The sequence below is a fragment of the Perca fluviatilis genome, chromosome 23, assembly GCF_010015445.1.
Source record: "Perca fluviatilis chromosome 23, GENO_Pfluv_1.0, whole genome shotgun sequence".
Taxonomy (NCBI): Eukaryota; Metazoa; Chordata; class Actinopteri; order Perciformes; family Percidae; genus Perca; species Perca fluviatilis.
Genome location: NC_053134.1, coordinates 16,205,248 through 16,223,382, shown reverse-complemented (window position 1 = coordinate 16,223,382; position 18,135 = coordinate 16,205,248). Strand labels below are relative to the sequence as shown.

The window sequence follows — 18,135 nt, the reverse complement described above, 5'->3', positions numbered from 1 at the left end:
CACACACACACACACACACACACACACACACACACACACACACACACACACACACACACACACACACACACACACTCATGGGGTCACTAAACCACAATCCTGCACAAACACATACATTTTTTTACACACAAAGAGCAGAATAAATCATTTTACCAAACATCTCAAACACCAAAACGTCACAAAATACATTGTAAGTAAATGTCATTTCATAAAACAAAATGAACGTCCTAACGAAATTTTACAAAGCATATTGAACCGTTGTATTCCCAGCTTTGTTTTCAAACGGTCACACAATCATACACATATGCAGAGTAGGGGTGATGCCAACACAGAAAGCAATTCAACCTTTATCCTGAGTAGCTTGTCAGAAGATTGAGTCATCCACTCCATTCCATTCAATGCAGCTTTTCATATTTGAGTGCTTCTCGGCACATACCGTTACTGCACTTTAATTAAGGTTTGGTGTACATTATACAAATAGAAAATGCTTAAGAATGCAGAAAGGCTCACATTAGTTGAGCTTTTTTTCCCCTCTTTTCTAGAAAAAAGCCTATGTTTCCCAGTCAACCGATGGTATTTACTCAAATTATAGACAGCAAATCAGGGCTAGGGTGAGATGCTTTTTTTCAGAGCCCATTGGCAGTCCATTAAAAAACTCAAATTGTGTGCACAAATCCACCGAGATACAAGAGAGTGACATGGAATTAGGGATGGTTGTGTTATTCATTGGCAGCCAAAAATCCAATAGAAAAGTCTACTGATTGTTAAATGAAAAGTATCTACAGCAAAGCATTATAATTGCCTCACAAAAATGGTCAGTTTTTTGCTTTCTTCTGTGATCTAAACAAAAGTGCAAAGAACCAATCCCAGTCAGATGGTACACATTTCTAATTGCTTTGATTATGAACAATATGTTTCTCAGGAGACATGTTACCTCAGAGGGGAAAAAGAGTCCAATGTTAGATCTGCCAGAATTAACCGCTCTCTACCTCTGCCTGTCATCTTCCCTCAGATGTTGAGAGGGACAGAATTACTGGGTCATTTGAATGAACATGCGAGGAAATGGGCCAGTGCTCAAAAGTGACACAGTTTGTGATTTGCATATGCCGAATGAGGCTAAAATATAAGTAATACATTAATTCCTGCTCTCAGTCTCAAATAGCACAGCCCCAATTACAGATTAAACCCCACAGAATGTCATTTTAGAGTTCATCATCAATTGCCTCATTCCATAATCTCAAGAAGCCTTGTACAGGTTTCCTGATTCCAGAAAAAGACATTGTGTAAAACCAGACCAGAGCATTTCCTGATATATTACTGGAACATTCCTTTAAATTTCAATAAATACTCTCATAACAAATGACTTCGCTCTTTTGGATCCAAATTGGAATGATCAATGTCCAGAATAAAACAGTAATTGCCAACGTTGTGATGAAAATGGATCCCTAATAGATATTTCTCATCAGCAGAACCTGCATGCAATTACAGTACCTCGGGTGTTTACAAGCCATTTCAGCATCATAATTTGTGTTTGCAGGCACCTTAGCTCTGGTCTTTACTTATTTCAATGATTTATAGGGGGAGATAAAATAGGACAGTGGAACACATTTTGGTTAAAAAGCAAAAAGCTACAATGATGTCTGAATCATACAAAATTGGCATTTACAAATATTGTATTATTCAGTTTGCACTCTATTCTTGCAGATGCACATATTAGCTTTCAGACACGTTGTCAACATACTGTAATCACAGTCTATTACAGGGAAATACCACTCAATTTAAGAATAAACATGCCTTGGACTTGTGGGCGTTATTAGCCTCAGTTTTACACTCTAATGCTGTTCAACAACAAGGGATCTAATAGATTTAATTTTTTACATTGCACTATTTATTTTAACAAATAAAAGTGAATTCTTTATCCCTGAAGGAAGGTATGAGGAATTAAAAAAGAAAACATTCCTTATAATTTGGTAACATTAACTAATTACAAGGCATTATGAGATATTTGAGGTGGCAAATTTCTTCCAAAATGAGTTATGCATTTGTTCACAATTCCATTTTCAGTGCAGCTGAACATCAATGTGACCTTAAAAATGAGGGAATGGGACAAAGCACTATGTCATGTATGGCTGCAGGGCTCAGTGCAAGGGTATTCATTAATCCAGAGTGGTTTGCCAGTATTCCATATTGGACCCGCATAAATTCCATCTGAAATTCAGTGGTATTCCCTTTTAATACAGAATTCAAAACTGCAAGGGCACGTGTGCCCAGGGTTAAACTGTATTCATGGAGATTATTCCCATTAAATGTCAAACATGCTTCTCATTCAATTACAAGGTTTGGCATATCTTCTGTTTTGACAGGCTGTCCCAAGGACTCACATGACACAAAAGATTGTGTTCCAGAGAAGACGCATTTAAACATTTTATCACCTTCTCATATAAAGAGACACAAATGGCACATATAAAATCTTGTAGAAATACCAAACATTAGTTATTTAAATACAAAATATGGACATTATAACATTTCAGCAGTGGCATTCAAATATGTAGCAATCACAATGTAAAGATTTAACCACTTTGAGTGTTAATAATGCCTTACAAAAGAACGTTCTAGAGATGAAAATGTAAATCTTTGACCTGCAGGTGGATGTTGACAAATTCATCACTTGACCAAGCACCATTTAAAAACACTACCATGACTGCACCAATTCTGAGGGGTAGCGCAGATTTCTTCCAGCTGTTATTGTTGGCCATAAAGAATGATCTCCACCCAATGACAGGGATAAAAACAAATGTTATAAAATGGAAACTTTTTTATTTTCAAAAAGCAACAGATTACACAGTTAACTTTCAGCAAATGCAATCCTAACTGAAACTGTACTCACATTCGGGACTTCAAAATGAAAGACTCACATACTTACACACAACTATCTATAATATACAAAAAAAAGAATACATAATAAATATTAAAATGGCCACAAGAGAAAAAAGTAAGTCATTGAAAACAATCAGTAGAGAGCAAATGTAGGGAAAGTAGAAACAAGACGGTGTGCCTTAAATGTCTATTTTTTTTTCTTTTACATTTTTTACAAATTGTGCAAGATTTCATACTAAGGCTCTGGTCTTGAAGTGACTGTTGTCTGATCCACACAGCATTACACACGCTCTGAAACGCACACACATGCACCCACTGACACACACACACGCACGTGCACACACACTCCCTGTGCTCTGAGCACTCTGTGGGGTGTAGCAAACCATTGCAGAATAAAAATGGGCTGCTCAGTGTATGGCCTGTGATGCTCATGGGAGTGGACCAGCTTTTAAAAAAATGGACATGCACTTCACATTGATGTGAAAAAGAAAAAAAAACTCCCCTTGCATCTAAAAAACGACTTTTTAGGAGTGAATGAAATAAATAAAAAATAACCCAACAACCAAGAAACATGACAATATCATAACCATTAAGGCAAGAACACCCGGAGTGGCATCAGCAATACGGTAACAATATGATAGTGTTGTTAGGTACATGGATATGATGAAACATTTAACTACTTTTTCAATGTCTTTTTTAAGTTTGTTCTTAAAAGCAATGTTTTTTTTTTCAAAATCCAAACACCATTTCATCTTTTTTTTCCTCTTTTTTTTGTAAAAGGTGATAAGAAAATAACAATGCCAGACACTAGGGACATATGGATCATAAAACTACAAGAAATAATTTCTAGTTTTAAGTTGCAACTTCAAAACCACACATTGTAAATCCCCATCGTTAAGCCCCCGCCCGGTAAATGAAAAAGATATCACTTACATTAAAATCATTTTATCCTCTTGTGATGGTGTATTCCAACAGTTTTGCTTTACTTACAGCGATTGTGTAGTCTGTTGCAAATTAAAGCATTCATTGTTTAGTTTGGAATAAAAAGAACAAAAAAAAGTTGTCCTTGCAATGCAACTGGCAACTGTTGACCAAAAAAAAAGCATCTTTACATCTTCTTTTTAGTGCAACTCTTAAAATGTAAAACATTTCCAGTGATTGCTTGAGAGGTATCGTTTCTTTGTTTTTTGTTCTTGTTTCTTTTTCTTTTCATGTTTATGTATTTCACACCTCACAGAATAACGCATCTTCAAAAAAATCCAAAGCAAGAGGGTTTGTTTTTAGTGTTTTGTCAATTCTTTTTTGTTTTTTTTTTTTTCTTCTTCAACTTTTTGCTTTTCTGCATTGGCATGGCCTTCCACATGTATGTTTACTAGAACATAAACACAGGAGGGGATCCAGACCTCCTGCGAAACTCCCATTCACTTCAGCCTCCATGTTTGATTCGCTTCATATTCAATCACCCCGGCAGAGCCTCGTGATTGGCAGTCCACCTTCTACCTCTAAAAACAAGGGTTAGGAGAAGGAGGAACAGGAGGAAAAACTGGAGGATGAAGAGAAGAGAGATAGAAGAGAGAGAGAGAATGCGCTGTACAATGGGAACAAGCCCAGATCAAGATCAATCAGGGAAATAGAGACATAGACGAGAAAAAACAAAAAAAAAACACAGCAAAACCTTCATATAACGCAGTAGGGTTCCCTTGGTAACCTGGATTTTCTGCAGTAGAGGAGTGTGGTGCTGAAGCAGCGCCGGAGCTCCCTGTTGGAGAAGATGCAGATGAAAGGATTGACCCCAGCCTGGGCAAAGCTCATCCACACGGCTGCCGTCAGGTAGCCCCCAGGGACTACAGGGCCCCTTGCAAACACCCGCCAGTAGCAGGCGACCAGATAGGGCCCCCACAGTGCCAGGAAGAAAAACGTCATGATGTAGAACATCCTACTTATCCTCTTCTCTGTTTTGAATTCATCCAACACCAGTAGACGCCTGCGGCCTGCCGCGTTGCTGTTCTGCCGAATGCCCAGCAAGGTAGGCGGGGTGGGGCCTCGACCGAATCCAGCCAGCCAGTTGGCCGCCGCCTGCCCGCTGGCGCCTGGCCCATGGAAGGTCCAGTTCTGGCTGACAGCAGGCACGAACTGGACAGGCTTCATCTTTCGGCGGTCATGGACAAAGAAGATGAGCTTGAGGTAAACCAGCTGTGTGGCCAGGAGGATGAGCGCCAGCAGGAGCATGAAGCCCAGCGAATCATTCGCCCTGAAGGAACGATGCTGGAACGTGCACTGGTCCTCCTCCGGGATAAAAGAGTATGTCCCAACGTCTAACACCGGCGGGAACGCCATAGCCACTGACAACGTCCACACCATGCAGATGACAGCTAGACAAGTCCAGAAGGTCAGCCTCTTGGTGTAGAAACGGTGGTGTGCGATTGCCAGGTAGCGTGTGACGCTGACACAGAATAGCATAAACGCCGTGTGGAAACAGGACAGCACACCCAGGAAGGCGATTACTTTGCAGGTCAGCGTGCCATAGGTCCAGAGAGAGCCATTCTTGACCGAGGTGAAGACAAAGGGGAAGCAGATGGCGGAGCGCAGGATGTCCGAGGCGCACAGGTCCAACAGGAAATAGTAGGGCGCCCGGTGCAGGCTCTTGTCTTTGACCAGCAGGATGGAGATCAGGAGGTTTCCAACCACACCGACTCCAATGATGAAACCCAGAGAGGTCAGTTTGAGGAACGTGGCGAGAGGAGAGACATTTTGCAAGATGGTGTGGTCCCCTGCATGGCTATAGTTCGCCATAGATGGAGGAGGGATCATAAAGATAGCGGAATAGCTTCAGCCAAGTATCATGATCTAGAGGTGGCAGGGGGAGGCGTTAGATCCATTTGGCGGTGTGCTTTGAAGAGGTTTCCAGGCATATAGGCAACCTCTCCTCTAAGGCATCCTTTGTTCCTTTGTCTCATCACACCTAAAAAAAAAAAAATCCCTGAAAAATATTATCCACCCATCAGCATTCAGTCCCATACAACAGCTGCATTGTTTTCAACAGCACTTTCACTAGAATGTGATAAGCAATCATTTTCCTCTGCCTGCCATTTATTTATTTAACATTTTAACATTTAGAGTGGCACAGTGCAGAGCTCTGCCTCAGCTTGAATACTTTGTCTAGATACAGGCAGGCAGACAGGCAGACAGGCAGACAGACAGACAGACAGACAGACAGACAGTGATGGAGCTTGATTAGACTAAAGCATTAATCTGTTAAAGCATTACAATTCTTTCTAGTGGCTTTGGAATTCCCTGAACAAACAGCCCAGCTTTCATTCACAAGAAACGACGCATTTTTACCTCTCGGAAAGAACCAAAAAAAAAAAAAAAAAGAGGCTCGATTTGGATAGATTTTCTTTTGGGAAATGTTGGAACATTAAGAGAAATGCAGTCCAAAATAAGGTCTTCTTGATCACACCCTACACCCTGCAGAACAGAGGACGGCTCTCTAAAGCGGTGGATGCCTCGAATAAACTCGCCCTGTCTTCATACATTGTGGAAAACCGACGGAGGGTGCATACATAATAAAGCATTCGTGTTTTTGTCTGATTAAAGCTTAACTGGATTACGGGTCTCACGTTAATAAGCAGTGGTCTTTTCAGGGCGTTTATTGAGCCGGTCGATTTCTCAGATCATCTTCTATATTAGGCCTACTAATTGCGAAGCGTTAAGAGAATCGACTGTGTTATGTTGACACTAAAGCCGCATTTCGACATCATTTGGCTTGTTAATGCGCGGGTATGATTATCAGTCGGGATGGACTGAGAAAGGATGGTTGGAAGTGATGATAACAAGCCTGCTGGTAATAGCCTAACATGATGGGGTTTTCTACTCGATAGCTGTGTTTTTATCGTTTGGAAAATGGCACATAGCCTGTGGTAACATCTGATTTCATTGATATTGGCGTTTGTGTCTACTTACGCGTTTAAATGCGTCCTCCGATTGTCAGTCGAGTGTTGCTACGCGCGTTTGAATCCGACGGATTTCAGTGAAAAAACACAGCAGGTGAAAATCATCGTCCTTGCATCCCAATCGGCTGGATAAAGCATAACAGTGTAGCGGATCCGTACGTCCATTAGACTAGAATCATTCCCAAGTTCCTGCTATGAATTGCCCAAAATCGCAGCCACCACACAGGACAAGGCCAAAAAAAAAAAAGAAAGAAAGAGAGGGAGAGAGAGCGAGAGAGAGAGAGACATACACAGAGAGAGAGAGAGAGAGAGAGAGAGAGAGAGAGAGAGAGACGATCACAAGATCAATCAAAATCCTACCTGTTGATAATCCTATTTCGTTTTCCTCCTGGAGGTTATTTACATTGAACAGTCGGGTTTTTTGCTGTTTTTAAAAAGCCTGATTTGTTGCCTGCCTTCTTTTTTCCTCCACGGTGAATATCCTACAGTAAACGGAAGCCCAGTGCGCATGCGCCCTGCATCCCTATTTGTGATCCAAGACGCGTCTTGTCTCTTGTTGCAGCAGCAGCTCCCCCCCCCTCTCCCTCTCTCTCTCTCTCTCTCCATCTCTCTCTCTCTCTCTCTCTCTCTCTCTCTCTCTCTCTCACACGGTATAACATCTGCTCAACGGGGCCGCTGTTGACCGGTAACACGTTACAGCATTATTTCCCCCGGTAACGTGTAGTGTAACGGATTACTATTTTACTGAAAGTGTTACACTTAGTCCAGATCAAAAGACATCTTTATCATTCTCCTAACTCTTTCAGCTTGATTTCAATCACATGTACAGTATAAAGCGAAATAATGCTTACATTATACAAAAGCTAAACGTGGTTCAGTCTAGGCTGATCATGTCTCTTTTATCACAGTGTTTTATTCCCTGTTGGACCTCTTGCTTGCAGTCCTTATCAGATGTATTAGGCTATAGCCTTTCATCGCGCTCATACATGTTTTACTCTACAGAAATGTCCACCATTATGTAAAAACTGAAGGGTTAAATCAGGCAGCCTATTTCACCTCAAGGTAAAATGACTTCCCCTGTACTGTATATGCATAATTGAAAGCACTTTGCGCACTGTTGTTCATTCTGCCTGGGCAGCATGATAAATTCATAGGATTTGATTCCTCAGCCATGTATGGAGAGCCATGATGTCATGAGCAGTGTAACAAGTGAACAATGATTCAATCAGCCACATGTACACACAACACACACACACAATACTGAGACATTGCTTTGTATCTACCTGGCCTATAAAACACACATACATGTAGGAAAAGTGTCACAACTGTGTTACAACTTGGAGACAATGTACATATTTCTATTTTTTTTTATGATTAAAAAAAGGAATTCTACTGAGGGCCAACATGTGTGGACGGCTCCTTTTCAAATCACAGCTTACCAAATATCACAGACTGCTCATTGATAATAAATGCAGACACTGTCACATATAGGTTGACACTGGACTATTTGCAGAGGATAGAGACTGAATGATTCATTTTACTCAAAAAGAAACTCTGTTACTGCCATCCAGACAAAGGTAAATTAAAGTGAAGGCCTTAACGATTTTGTGCATGTCCCAATATTCTCTGATGAGCTATCCTTCATTTTGGCACAGACCTTGTAGACGTTTTGATGTATCACCCCATGATGGTTAAGTAATTACTGTAGATCATCAGTTAGACGAGGTATTAAAGTTATGTTTGTTTTCTATACAAGTGGGAGTTTAAAAATAAATTGGTTTAAAATGTATAAAGCTTAATACATTTGCTATAATGGTGAAAGTAACTAAGTACATTTTCTCAAGTCCTGTACCTATGTACAGTTATGCTTTACTTGAGTATTTCCATTTGCTTTACTTGAGTATTTCCATTTAATGCTCTTTTGCAGATTCCGATATTACATAAAGAACATCAATAATAAATTACAATACATTGTAAAAGATTATTAAAACAGTGTTCCCATTGTTTTGGCTTGCGACCCCTTACAAAAAGCAATACTGTCATGTTTTAGATGTCTATGTATCGTCAGCAGTTCTTCCAAAGAGACAGTTCCACTCTAAACCTCTCAGATATTTTCATGTTAATAATTATGTGAGGCCTAAAGAAGTCAAATTATCCAATATTTCACACAAAAGCTAAGATTAGAAAAAAGTACAAAAAAGGAAATACACATTTTTGTAGCATAACTTTGTCTCTTCTTTCCAACCCCATAATCATCTGACAACTCCTCAGATGCATCTTGCGACCCTTAAAAGGGAGGGAACCAAGGTTGGGAACCAGTGGACCAACAATTTAATGTCCCATATAGCCTAATAATATATCAGTCACATGGAGAATTTATTGAAGTATATTTTGCTGATAATACTTTGAATGCAACTTGTAATACAGCACTTTTATAGCTACAGTATATTGCATAGTTAGAAGTAAAGGATTTACTGCCTTGTGTGATCACCCTAAACCACTGAAGATGCCCTGAACTTTTAAACATTTATATCTGCAATCATACCCTTTACCAAACAGATAAAGTCCTATTTGGGCAAATTATACGGGCATGAAAGCACTCTTTCTAAATGAAAGAGAAAAGTGAGGAAATATGATTATACAGCAGATCATTCAAATATCATGCAAACCAGGAGTTGAGAAGAGCATCAGATTAATTAATTTATTATTCTCACAGCTTTGGTCACATATTTTAAACACAGAAATTGCTACTACAACAGCTCCACTCTTTTCATGTAGCCACACGTGTGAGATTGTGCTTCAAACAATGAATCAGGAAATCAGTGATCACTCCAAGCATGGAGAGTATATGCGCAATATGCAATGCAAGCATCCTTGGGATAATATACAGTAGCCTATATATGCAGCGGTCCTTTTTATATAGAAGGCAACCGTGTTTGGTCTCAGCAGTGCAACAAATTACATTTCCCGTTTTAGGACTTCCTGGATGTTTCCCTCCACCATCTGCAAAAGAGGGCACATGGTTCCCGTTGCGTTTGACGCATTAGTCCAATAAGGCACGTATCTTATCAGTCGCTTCGACACAAACCCTGTGCCAGAAGGTCCACGTTAACTCAGGCAGAGAAATGTTAATGCGGTGGATGATAACAGGACAGGACAGGACAGGCGAACGATCAAGAGAGTGTCTCTCACTGCTGTCCGTTCCGCTTCCGTGCGTACCAGCCGAGGAAGGCACAGAAACCCACCCCGGTCACGATGGTGCCCAGCAGCAGGGCTAATGCATCGCCCGCATCGTAAGCCTCCGCCGGGGGGATCAGAGACAGGAATATCAGCCCGACGATCGCTGCAGCGTTTGGAAGTTCAAGTTTGGGAGCCATGTTGAGTTCTTTTCCCCCTGTTGCTGTTGACTTTCGGGAAGCGCCTGCGTCACAGTCAGATGACAGCAACAGCGGCTGGACTTCCTGGTGCGCTCAGCCAATGGCAGAGCTGCTTTATTCTAACCTGGTGCTTCACTCTCTCTCTCTCTCTGTCTCTGTCTCTGTCTTTTCTCTCTCTTTTTTTTTTTCTTTTTTTTTTTTTTTTTTTTTTTTTTCTCTCTCTCTCTCTCTCTCTCTCAAAGAAGATTAACTTTATATTTCAGCAGGCATTTGCCCTGTGGCACAGAAATAATTGCATAAGTATGCTGTTGTTTTTTGATATGTGTTTCACAGATGAAATAGAAATCCAAACTGGTTCTGGGATTCAAACCGCAATTATTCTACTGTGAGTGTCGCCGCTCTTATTAGTGACAATTAGGCTGACAGGCTGTCACTGCTTCATGTCCCTGGCCTACAGGCCCTGCTATAAACAGTAGACTGTTTTACATCAGTCAGGCTCATCAACAGCTCTTGTCTGAAGCTTGATATTCCCTCTGAAGACAAACGCGTGTTGACATGCATAGGCTATACTGTATGTTGCATGAGCCACTTGGTTGGACAAGGTTGAATCAGATGCCAAACACAGCCACGAGATAAGTATTTTCCACATTGCACTGATCTGCCTTGCACTGTATTCATATCTGAATCCTAAAATCTCAGACTATACTGACTGATATTGCACTATTCCTTCCCTCTCTTTTGTATATTTTTGGGAAAATTGTAAATTCTATTGTATTGTTATACTGTACACTTAACAGTATTTTTTTATATTTCTTACTGTCATTTCTGTTTTTATTCTTTATATGTTAAGTGATTGTATTGTGTTGTACTTTGAGAGCAAAGATTACCACAGTCAAATTCCTTGTTTGTTTACGCAAAACTGGCCAATAAAGCTGATTCTGATTCTGATTAAGCCATCTAAAGGTTTGTGAACTTCCCTGGTCCATTTTACTATTTCAATTTGGACAGTAAGAGCTTTTCACAAAAAAAACCTCTTATCTCAAATTCTAAACCAGCTGCTCTGCTGTGCCCTAGTATACCCCTGATCTCCCGTAACATGTTGAAATGTCTTCAAATCGGCCGTGTTGCGATGACTTAACACCACAGCTCATGCTACAAATTGTTTGGCTTGCAGAGCTCTCTGTGTGTGCTCTCCTGGGGCACTTTGCCTGTAATTTAATTAGCGAGCACAAGCCAAAGTAAAATATTGACCTTGTAAGGCAGCCATACTTCTGTACCTGCCTGCTCCAAGCGAGGAGATGAATAGGCGCACATTCCCTTTGCTCACTCTTCACGCTTCCTCATCATACACTCTCTCTCTTGGTCCTGCTGTCTGTTTGGCAACGTGTCTCACATAGACACAGGCGTACATACAAGTTTTTGTGTGCCCTGTCTGATCTCTATGGTTGCATTTGGCTGACCACATGGCCATTACAAGCCCCTCAAAGAGCTTCTTATTTAGAACAGGAAACAACTGAATCTGCTACTATCTGTATATTTGTGAAAGTTATATTAATTCCATGAACTAAGGCACATTTTTAGCTCTTAATAACAACATAAAGCCCAACTTGAGAGATGTTTTTAATGTGTAAAGCCATCAGAGATGCCCTCCAAATTTACACTCTGCACTGGCAGATACACACAGCAGCGGCAGCAACAGCAGCAGCAGCACTTACTCTGTATCTCAGCAGTGTTGGTAAATGATCAGTGGGAGGATGAGAGAATATCCAGAGATTAGAGTGTTTGTCAAACAAGCCAGGACAGTGACATTAATCTTCCCTACTTATGTGTGCTGCTCTGCACCTGAAGGCCAAATCCCTAAATTTGTACACTTACGAGACTGAAAAGGACTCCTTCTGTACTGTAACCTATGAACGGAAAACAGTTAATCTCTTTAGTTAATCACTTTAAAGTCAAAGTGAAATTTGTGTTTTCCTCACTTTTTGTGTAAGGAAATATAAACTAAAACTGCTTTACGAAGAGGATAAAAACTTTTTGGGACATATTTGTTGAAAAGGCTATGTGCCTATGTGTTCTTGTTTTATGTTAATGTGTTGTATTTTTGTAGTTTATCATTTGTTTTAAGCCATCAACCTGCTAGGAACTGCAGATGAAAATTAGCCTGCATGGCTAAATCTGGCACATTCACATGTTGGACTCTGTGCTCATGTTGATTAATGTGCGTTGTCGATTTTAAATAAAGAAATAAAAAAATAAAAATAAAAAGACAAGAAAAAGGGTCTAGCTAGTATTAGCTGTCTCTATGTCATGGGTCCAGTTGCTGTGATAGCAAATTACCAGACTGTTAACTCAAAGATATGGGTAGTCCTGTGACCTCAGCACAACGTTACGCCTACATTGCGCAGTGATTTAAATCATGACCCGAGGTATTATGAGCACTCAAATCACAGATGGTACAACATAGCGGCTAACAACAATGTCAGTCCACTGCTGGTTAACTGCCTGTGTTGCTATGCTATGCTGAAATGAAGTGATACTGATCAATTTTTAGTGCTCACCCACACAGATATTGCAGCAATTACCAGTATAGACATTGTCAATATGAACCAAAAAAGTACACCATCTGGAGAACACACTTGAAATAGGTTATATAAATGAGAACTTAATTTCGTTTTGACGAAAACAAACAGCATTCTTAGCAAAGATCTATTTAATCATTTCATTTCAAATTTCAATGTGTGTGCATTTGGCATTTCCAATGACTCCACTTCATATTTATCCCTTCCCATTTGACTTTAAGAGACGTTTCTTCCCCTCACTCGAGTTAGAATGCTACTGGCTTCCAGGAAGTCATTGGCATACCTGGCAAGGAAGACGCTCCATAAAAATGTCAATCTAAACTGGGGTTTTAATTCAGTACTGGGATGTAAAATGTGATAAAAAAGTGTGCAGGTTAGCATAATGTTTTTGTGGATATTCTGTGATATATCATGTGTATATTTGAATTTTCCTTTTACACATTTTGAACTTCTGTTGAATCACGAAACCTTTAAACAATTAGACTATTCGATGTGTACATGACTCCAGTTTAAATCTCCATCTCCGTGTTGCCTGAGTTATGTTTTGTTACTTATTTATTCTGCCAAGGACACTATGCTTTGGTTATCTGTCCTTAAATGTGTTAGAGGTATGATGAACTGAAAGGCCAGTACTCAGAGTCCTTGGTTTTGTAAGCATCATCCATTCTCAATTACTTTCCACAACAGTTAAGATGGAGTTCCACCTTTACCAAACAGCACAAAACATCTCTCCCAGAAGATTAATTATGTTCTGAAATTGGTTTCTCAGGAAACACTGTAAAGCTGACCCTTTAAAGGAATTGTTGCTTTTGTAGTGGTTCAGTGCCCCATCCATAATGAACTGTGTTGTGAGGGACATGACGGATGGATTTTCCTGTGTCTTTTGTGGCAGTGTTCAAGATGTAAAAATACTTAGGAGGGCCTGAATCAACACCAGAAAAAGAAAGAGAGAGCAGCTTGGTGCTGCGTAACATAGTATTGGGCCACACTGACTCACAGACTGTTGGGGATGTGGGATGAGCTGAAACACATCACAAAACCTGCAAAAAGATGAATGACGCAGTAATTATCTATTCATTTTTGAAGCTGAGAGGGAATCTCATTTTGGATGCTTGACAATCACGCATCAGTGTTACGCTGACAGTTGCATAATGCTGTAAAGCATTTTTCCGTTTGTTCTTGCAGAGACTCTAAATTTGGTGAGATAATTTTGCGACTGAATATTTAGTCATCTATTATGTCAATGATGTGAAATGCAGTTATAACCTTACTTCTCAGTGAGTTCAAGTGATATTTAAGAGTTTTTTTTTTTGGCTGAGTACAGCTGTCTGTCAGTTACCCACAAGCACTTGAATGCAGCAAGAAACAGAAAACTGTACCTGCAACCATGGGAATATATAATTACATTACAAAAGAAATTAAGACCTTTGCTGTGATTGATTTCCTACCTCAAGAAAGTTCCAGTCTCTGCAAGTTCATTTATTGAAATGAATGGAAACTAATGGCTGCCTGGAAGGAAGGAAATCAATCTAAAGGATTGTATAAAGATCACTGCTCTCCAAATACGGGCCTGTTGGAGGTGCATGAGGATATGTATATGTTTCATTTTATTTACTTAAGTAGGCATTTGATAAGGGACCTTCTTATAAACATCCTCTTCAAACAGTAAATCAATCTGAAAACTATTGTTATTCTTTTGAAAAAGTTGTGAGTAATGCTTTTTGTAGATCTGCGTTTAATGGTCTGCGAGGAAAGCGCTCGCCACCAAAGATCTCAACTAAGAAAGCCTCTATAAATGCGGTGGGTTGGCTCCCTTCAGGTTGATTCTTAAGCCTGGAGTAGTCAGATTCTAGTTGACCAACTTTTCTGTCAACAGTGGATAGGCCGTCTTCTATATCCTGAATTCTCTGACCGTTGGAAGAGACAGCAGCATTCAAAGGCAGTTAGTGAGTTGCGCAGTTCCGCCAGGATTTCTTCCTTTATTGACGCGACATCAGAGCGGATGTCACCCAGGAGGCTCCTCAGGTGATCACCGTGAACGACAGCGCCGTCGTTAGCATCATTGTTGCTGATGCTGCTAGCCTTGGCTAGCACTGGTGCGGTGTGAGACTTAGTTTTGTTGGTTCTGGTAGATGGTTTTGCGCTCATTTTGTTAATAGATGAGGCCAAAAAGTTACACTCAAGCGACTTAGTGGTCTATTGAACATCTGCGAGTAAAGTGGCGTGGTAAAATTACCGGAAAAAAGAGAAAGAATACGGAGGAGATGAGATAAGATTTCTTCACGCCGCCATGACACCGGAAGTGAGATCTGTGTTTAATGGTCAGTATGGTTCTAAAAAGAAGAAAGAACATTTTACACTTTACATTTTTTTCATGAATTAATAGTTCAATAATCACGAATTTGTGTACGTGCTTAACAAGCATAACTCTGTCACACCTTCTACAGTCGATATGGCGAATGTGTTAGCTAACAATAATCGATTAAAACATCCAGCAGACATGGAACATTAGCTTTCATTTGGAAACGTGAGAAAAATATCTGACTCTTCAGCTGCTAAATGCTCTACTATGTTCAACAGCTAGTTGCTAATGTTGTCTGCCAACTATTTAGTGCTGGGCAGGTAGCATAGAGTGGGCTTTTCCTCTGAAAACAGCTGAAGGTGTGAGTTTATTAAAGGGTGAGGCTATTTGCACCCCTGGTAAAATTAGCAGTGTATGCTATTTGCACCCCTGGTACAATTAGAAGTGTATGCTATTTGCACCCCTGGTACAATTATCAGTGTATGCTATTTGCACCCCTGGTATAATTAGCAGTATGCTATTTGTACCCTGGTGCAATTAGAAGTGTATGCTATTTGCACCCCTGGTACAATTAGAAGTGTATGCTATTTGCACCCCTGGTACAATTAGCAGTGTATGCTATTTGCACCCCTGGTACAATTAGAAGTGTATGCTATTTGCACCCCTGGTACAAATATCAATGTATGCTATTTGCACCCCTGGTACAAATATCAATGTATGCTATTTGCACCCCTGTGCATTTACAGTACCTTGGCATATATTTACACACAGTTATCCATACTACTCATGTATTACACCTTTTTGGAATTTTATCGCCCTGACATTCTTACCCTAACCATAACCATCCCACTCCTCTTGCCTAAACCTAACCAACCCAACCAGAGCAGGCATATTCATGAGTCTTCCCCTACCACCCTGCAAAAAAAAAAAAATTACACGTTCGCGGGTCCTGACTTGCGCAATTGCATGCAAATTATCGAATCCAAATTTTACCACACCACACTGGGGAATCGAACTCCAAACTCCCATACCAAAGGCAAACGCACTCACCACTCACCTAGCAGTTCTTTCAGAAAGTTAAACAACTTCTTACCACTTGGTTTCTTCAAGCCTCGGTTGCTAGGTAACCATACTGTATACAAAAAAATAGGTACTAACTAACAAACTAACGGTTGTATGCTTTCACTGAAGACAGAAAGCGCAACTGTAGTATCCATTTTCCGCTAGAAATTCAATTGTTATAAACTTTAGAGACAAAACTTCCCTAATATGCCAGTTTCTGCGGTCATGGAAGATGAACGTCCGCCATGTTTTCGGTGCACGCGAGCAACGTTTTTTTGTTGTTACGTCACAGGGTGTAAATAGCTCAGCTGTGTGGCCGAGGCTATTCGTACCGGGGGTGCAAATAGACACTCCGTTTATTAAAACAATAAGGCTGTAAAACCAAAACAATTAGCTGAAAGATGCTAACAAGCTCCATAAAACTAATGGAAACTGCAGAATCTAGTTCATTCTCTGTGTTTTTCATTTCGACGACATCTTTTACATTATAGATTATTAATTAATTAATTAATTAATGTTTTTCTTTGTTGATGTAAAAATATAATGAAATTACAATACTTCAATATTGAAAGGAAAAACCCAATATTAGTAAAATGCAATCAAATGAGGCACAAATCATCATAATTTTACTGCAGAGCTTCAGGAGAGTTACTTACTGTAATGGTTAGTCGTTATAGTGGTTGTATCTCCCTGTGATTTTCTCCGTGGAGTTTCTCACAGAAATGAGTAGAAGCCGAATGAGTCCTAATCATGTGTCCTAGTGTGTAGCAGAGGGCAGGAGTGTGACTTAACCTTAAAACATATATGTGACAAATTGATTTAAAAAAAAAAATAAAATGTATCCCAAATCAATGACTACTACCCCATCAAAGTGATTCCTTACACATCTTTTCTTAAATGAATCCCAAAAAACGAATCACCTTGGGAGGAAACCTCAGTCTTAGTTTACAAAATGATAGCTCTAACAGGCTGGGTCCTTTACATTCATCATTTATCAGGTGATGAATCACCTGTAATGTATTTTCTCTTTTATAATGGATTCATAGTGTTTTTGTTTTCAAATGGTTTCATTTCATTAGCATCTGTTTTACTGAGGAGCCTCTCCCAAACAAAATAGATGTACGCGCCTGTTGAATAGATGGAAAACAGTACTGATTTACTCAAGGTGATCAAGTTTTCTTCAGCTGCACTAGTAATGTGTAGCCTGCGTCAAACATGGCCGACAGCTGAGTACATCACAGTTATTCATAGCATTTGTGAGTGTGTGCACATGTATATGCATGAGAGATTGATAGCTCATCACATTTCCTGTCATGGTGTAAATGTCACCTCTGTGGCTCGCAATGATGAACACAATGATGTGGTTGGTTCATCATCTGCAGTGTTCATTTCCATGGACACACACACACACACACACACACACACACACAAAAACAGAAAAAAAAGTCACAGGTTAAAAGACATAGGTCTAGAATCACAATATAGCATTGCTCGTGATGCTGGTTGCTGTTTTGGATATAATCAGTGGGTGCGCGTGGGATGTTAAAGGAAAATAAGTGGTATCAATCTTTTCGTCTAACTCTCAGCAAGAAAGCAAAAAAGCGCATTTCCCGATGGTAATGGCCACAATGGTGCCATAAAACAAACAAAGATTTATTATTACAGCTTATTCTGTGTCTTGTTCTATGCAAAATGAAAATGGTATGAAAGAATGAATGCAGCGAAGCAATGGAGGGAAAAACATTTCTGATACCTCCCTTCTTTATTGCCATTTTCCATCCATCCACCAGATGCCCTCAGACTTTCCCTCCTTTCCCCATCACCTGACTGCCCCATCCATCTACTCACCTGTTACATGTTCCCGCTTCCCTCATCTGCTTTGCAGTTGCCTGGCCTTCCCCGCCCACCTCCTCACATGCATCTCATTCCCTCATCAGCCACTCTGTTGTGTCTGTCTATTGGGTGGATTTCCATGAAATGCTTCA

At 40.1% G+C, this 18,135-nt stretch overlaps 2 protein-coding genes across 4 annotated transcripts; both read right to left on the bottom strand.

The window, feature by feature from the left end:
• Positions 1-2,797: 2,797 nt before the first annotated feature.
• gpr85 (G protein-coupled receptor 85) lies at positions 2,798-7,342 on the bottom strand. 3 transcript variants are annotated; one of them, XM_039792312.1, is made up of 2 exons: positions 7,191-7,342; positions 2,798-5,857 (listed from the first exon to the last, which is right to left on the bottom strand). In XM_039792312.1, exon 2 carries the CDS (start codon positions 5,686-5,688, stop codon positions 4,555-4,557), a length of 1,134 nt encoding a protein of 377 aa, XP_039648246.1. In that variant the 5' UTR covers positions 5,689-5,857; positions 7,191-7,342; the 3' UTR covers positions 2,798-4,554. The 3 variants fall into 3 exon arrangements, with proteins under 3 accessions (XP_039648246.1, XP_039648245.1, XP_039648244.1); XM_039792311.1 differs by having other exon boundaries at positions 2,798-5,839; XM_039792310.1 differs by lacking the exon at positions 7,191-7,342 and adding an exon at positions 6,841-7,084 and having other exon boundaries at positions 2,798-5,839.
• Positions 7,343-9,505: 2,163 nt separating this feature from the next.
• Positions 9,506-10,301, bottom strand: LOC120553010 (small integral membrane protein 30-like). The gene has a single exon (XM_039791049.1). The coding sequence runs from the start codon at positions 10,205-10,207 to the stop codon at positions 10,019-10,021; it is 189 nt and encodes a 62-aa protein (XP_039646983.1). The 5' UTR covers positions 10,208-10,301; the 3' UTR covers positions 9,506-10,018.
• Positions 10,302-18,135: the final 7,834 nt, after the last annotated feature.

What these genes read in the sequence shown, in the direction of transcription:
- gpr85 (XM_039792312.1), bottom strand. Translation starts at nt 5,688, where the DNA reads ATGATCCCTCCTCCATCTATGGCGAACTATAGCCATGCAGGGGACCAC.
- LOC120553010 (XM_039791049.1), bottom strand. Translation starts at nt 10,207, where the DNA reads ATGGCTCCCAAACTTGAACTTCCAAACGCTGCAGCGATCGTCGGGCTG.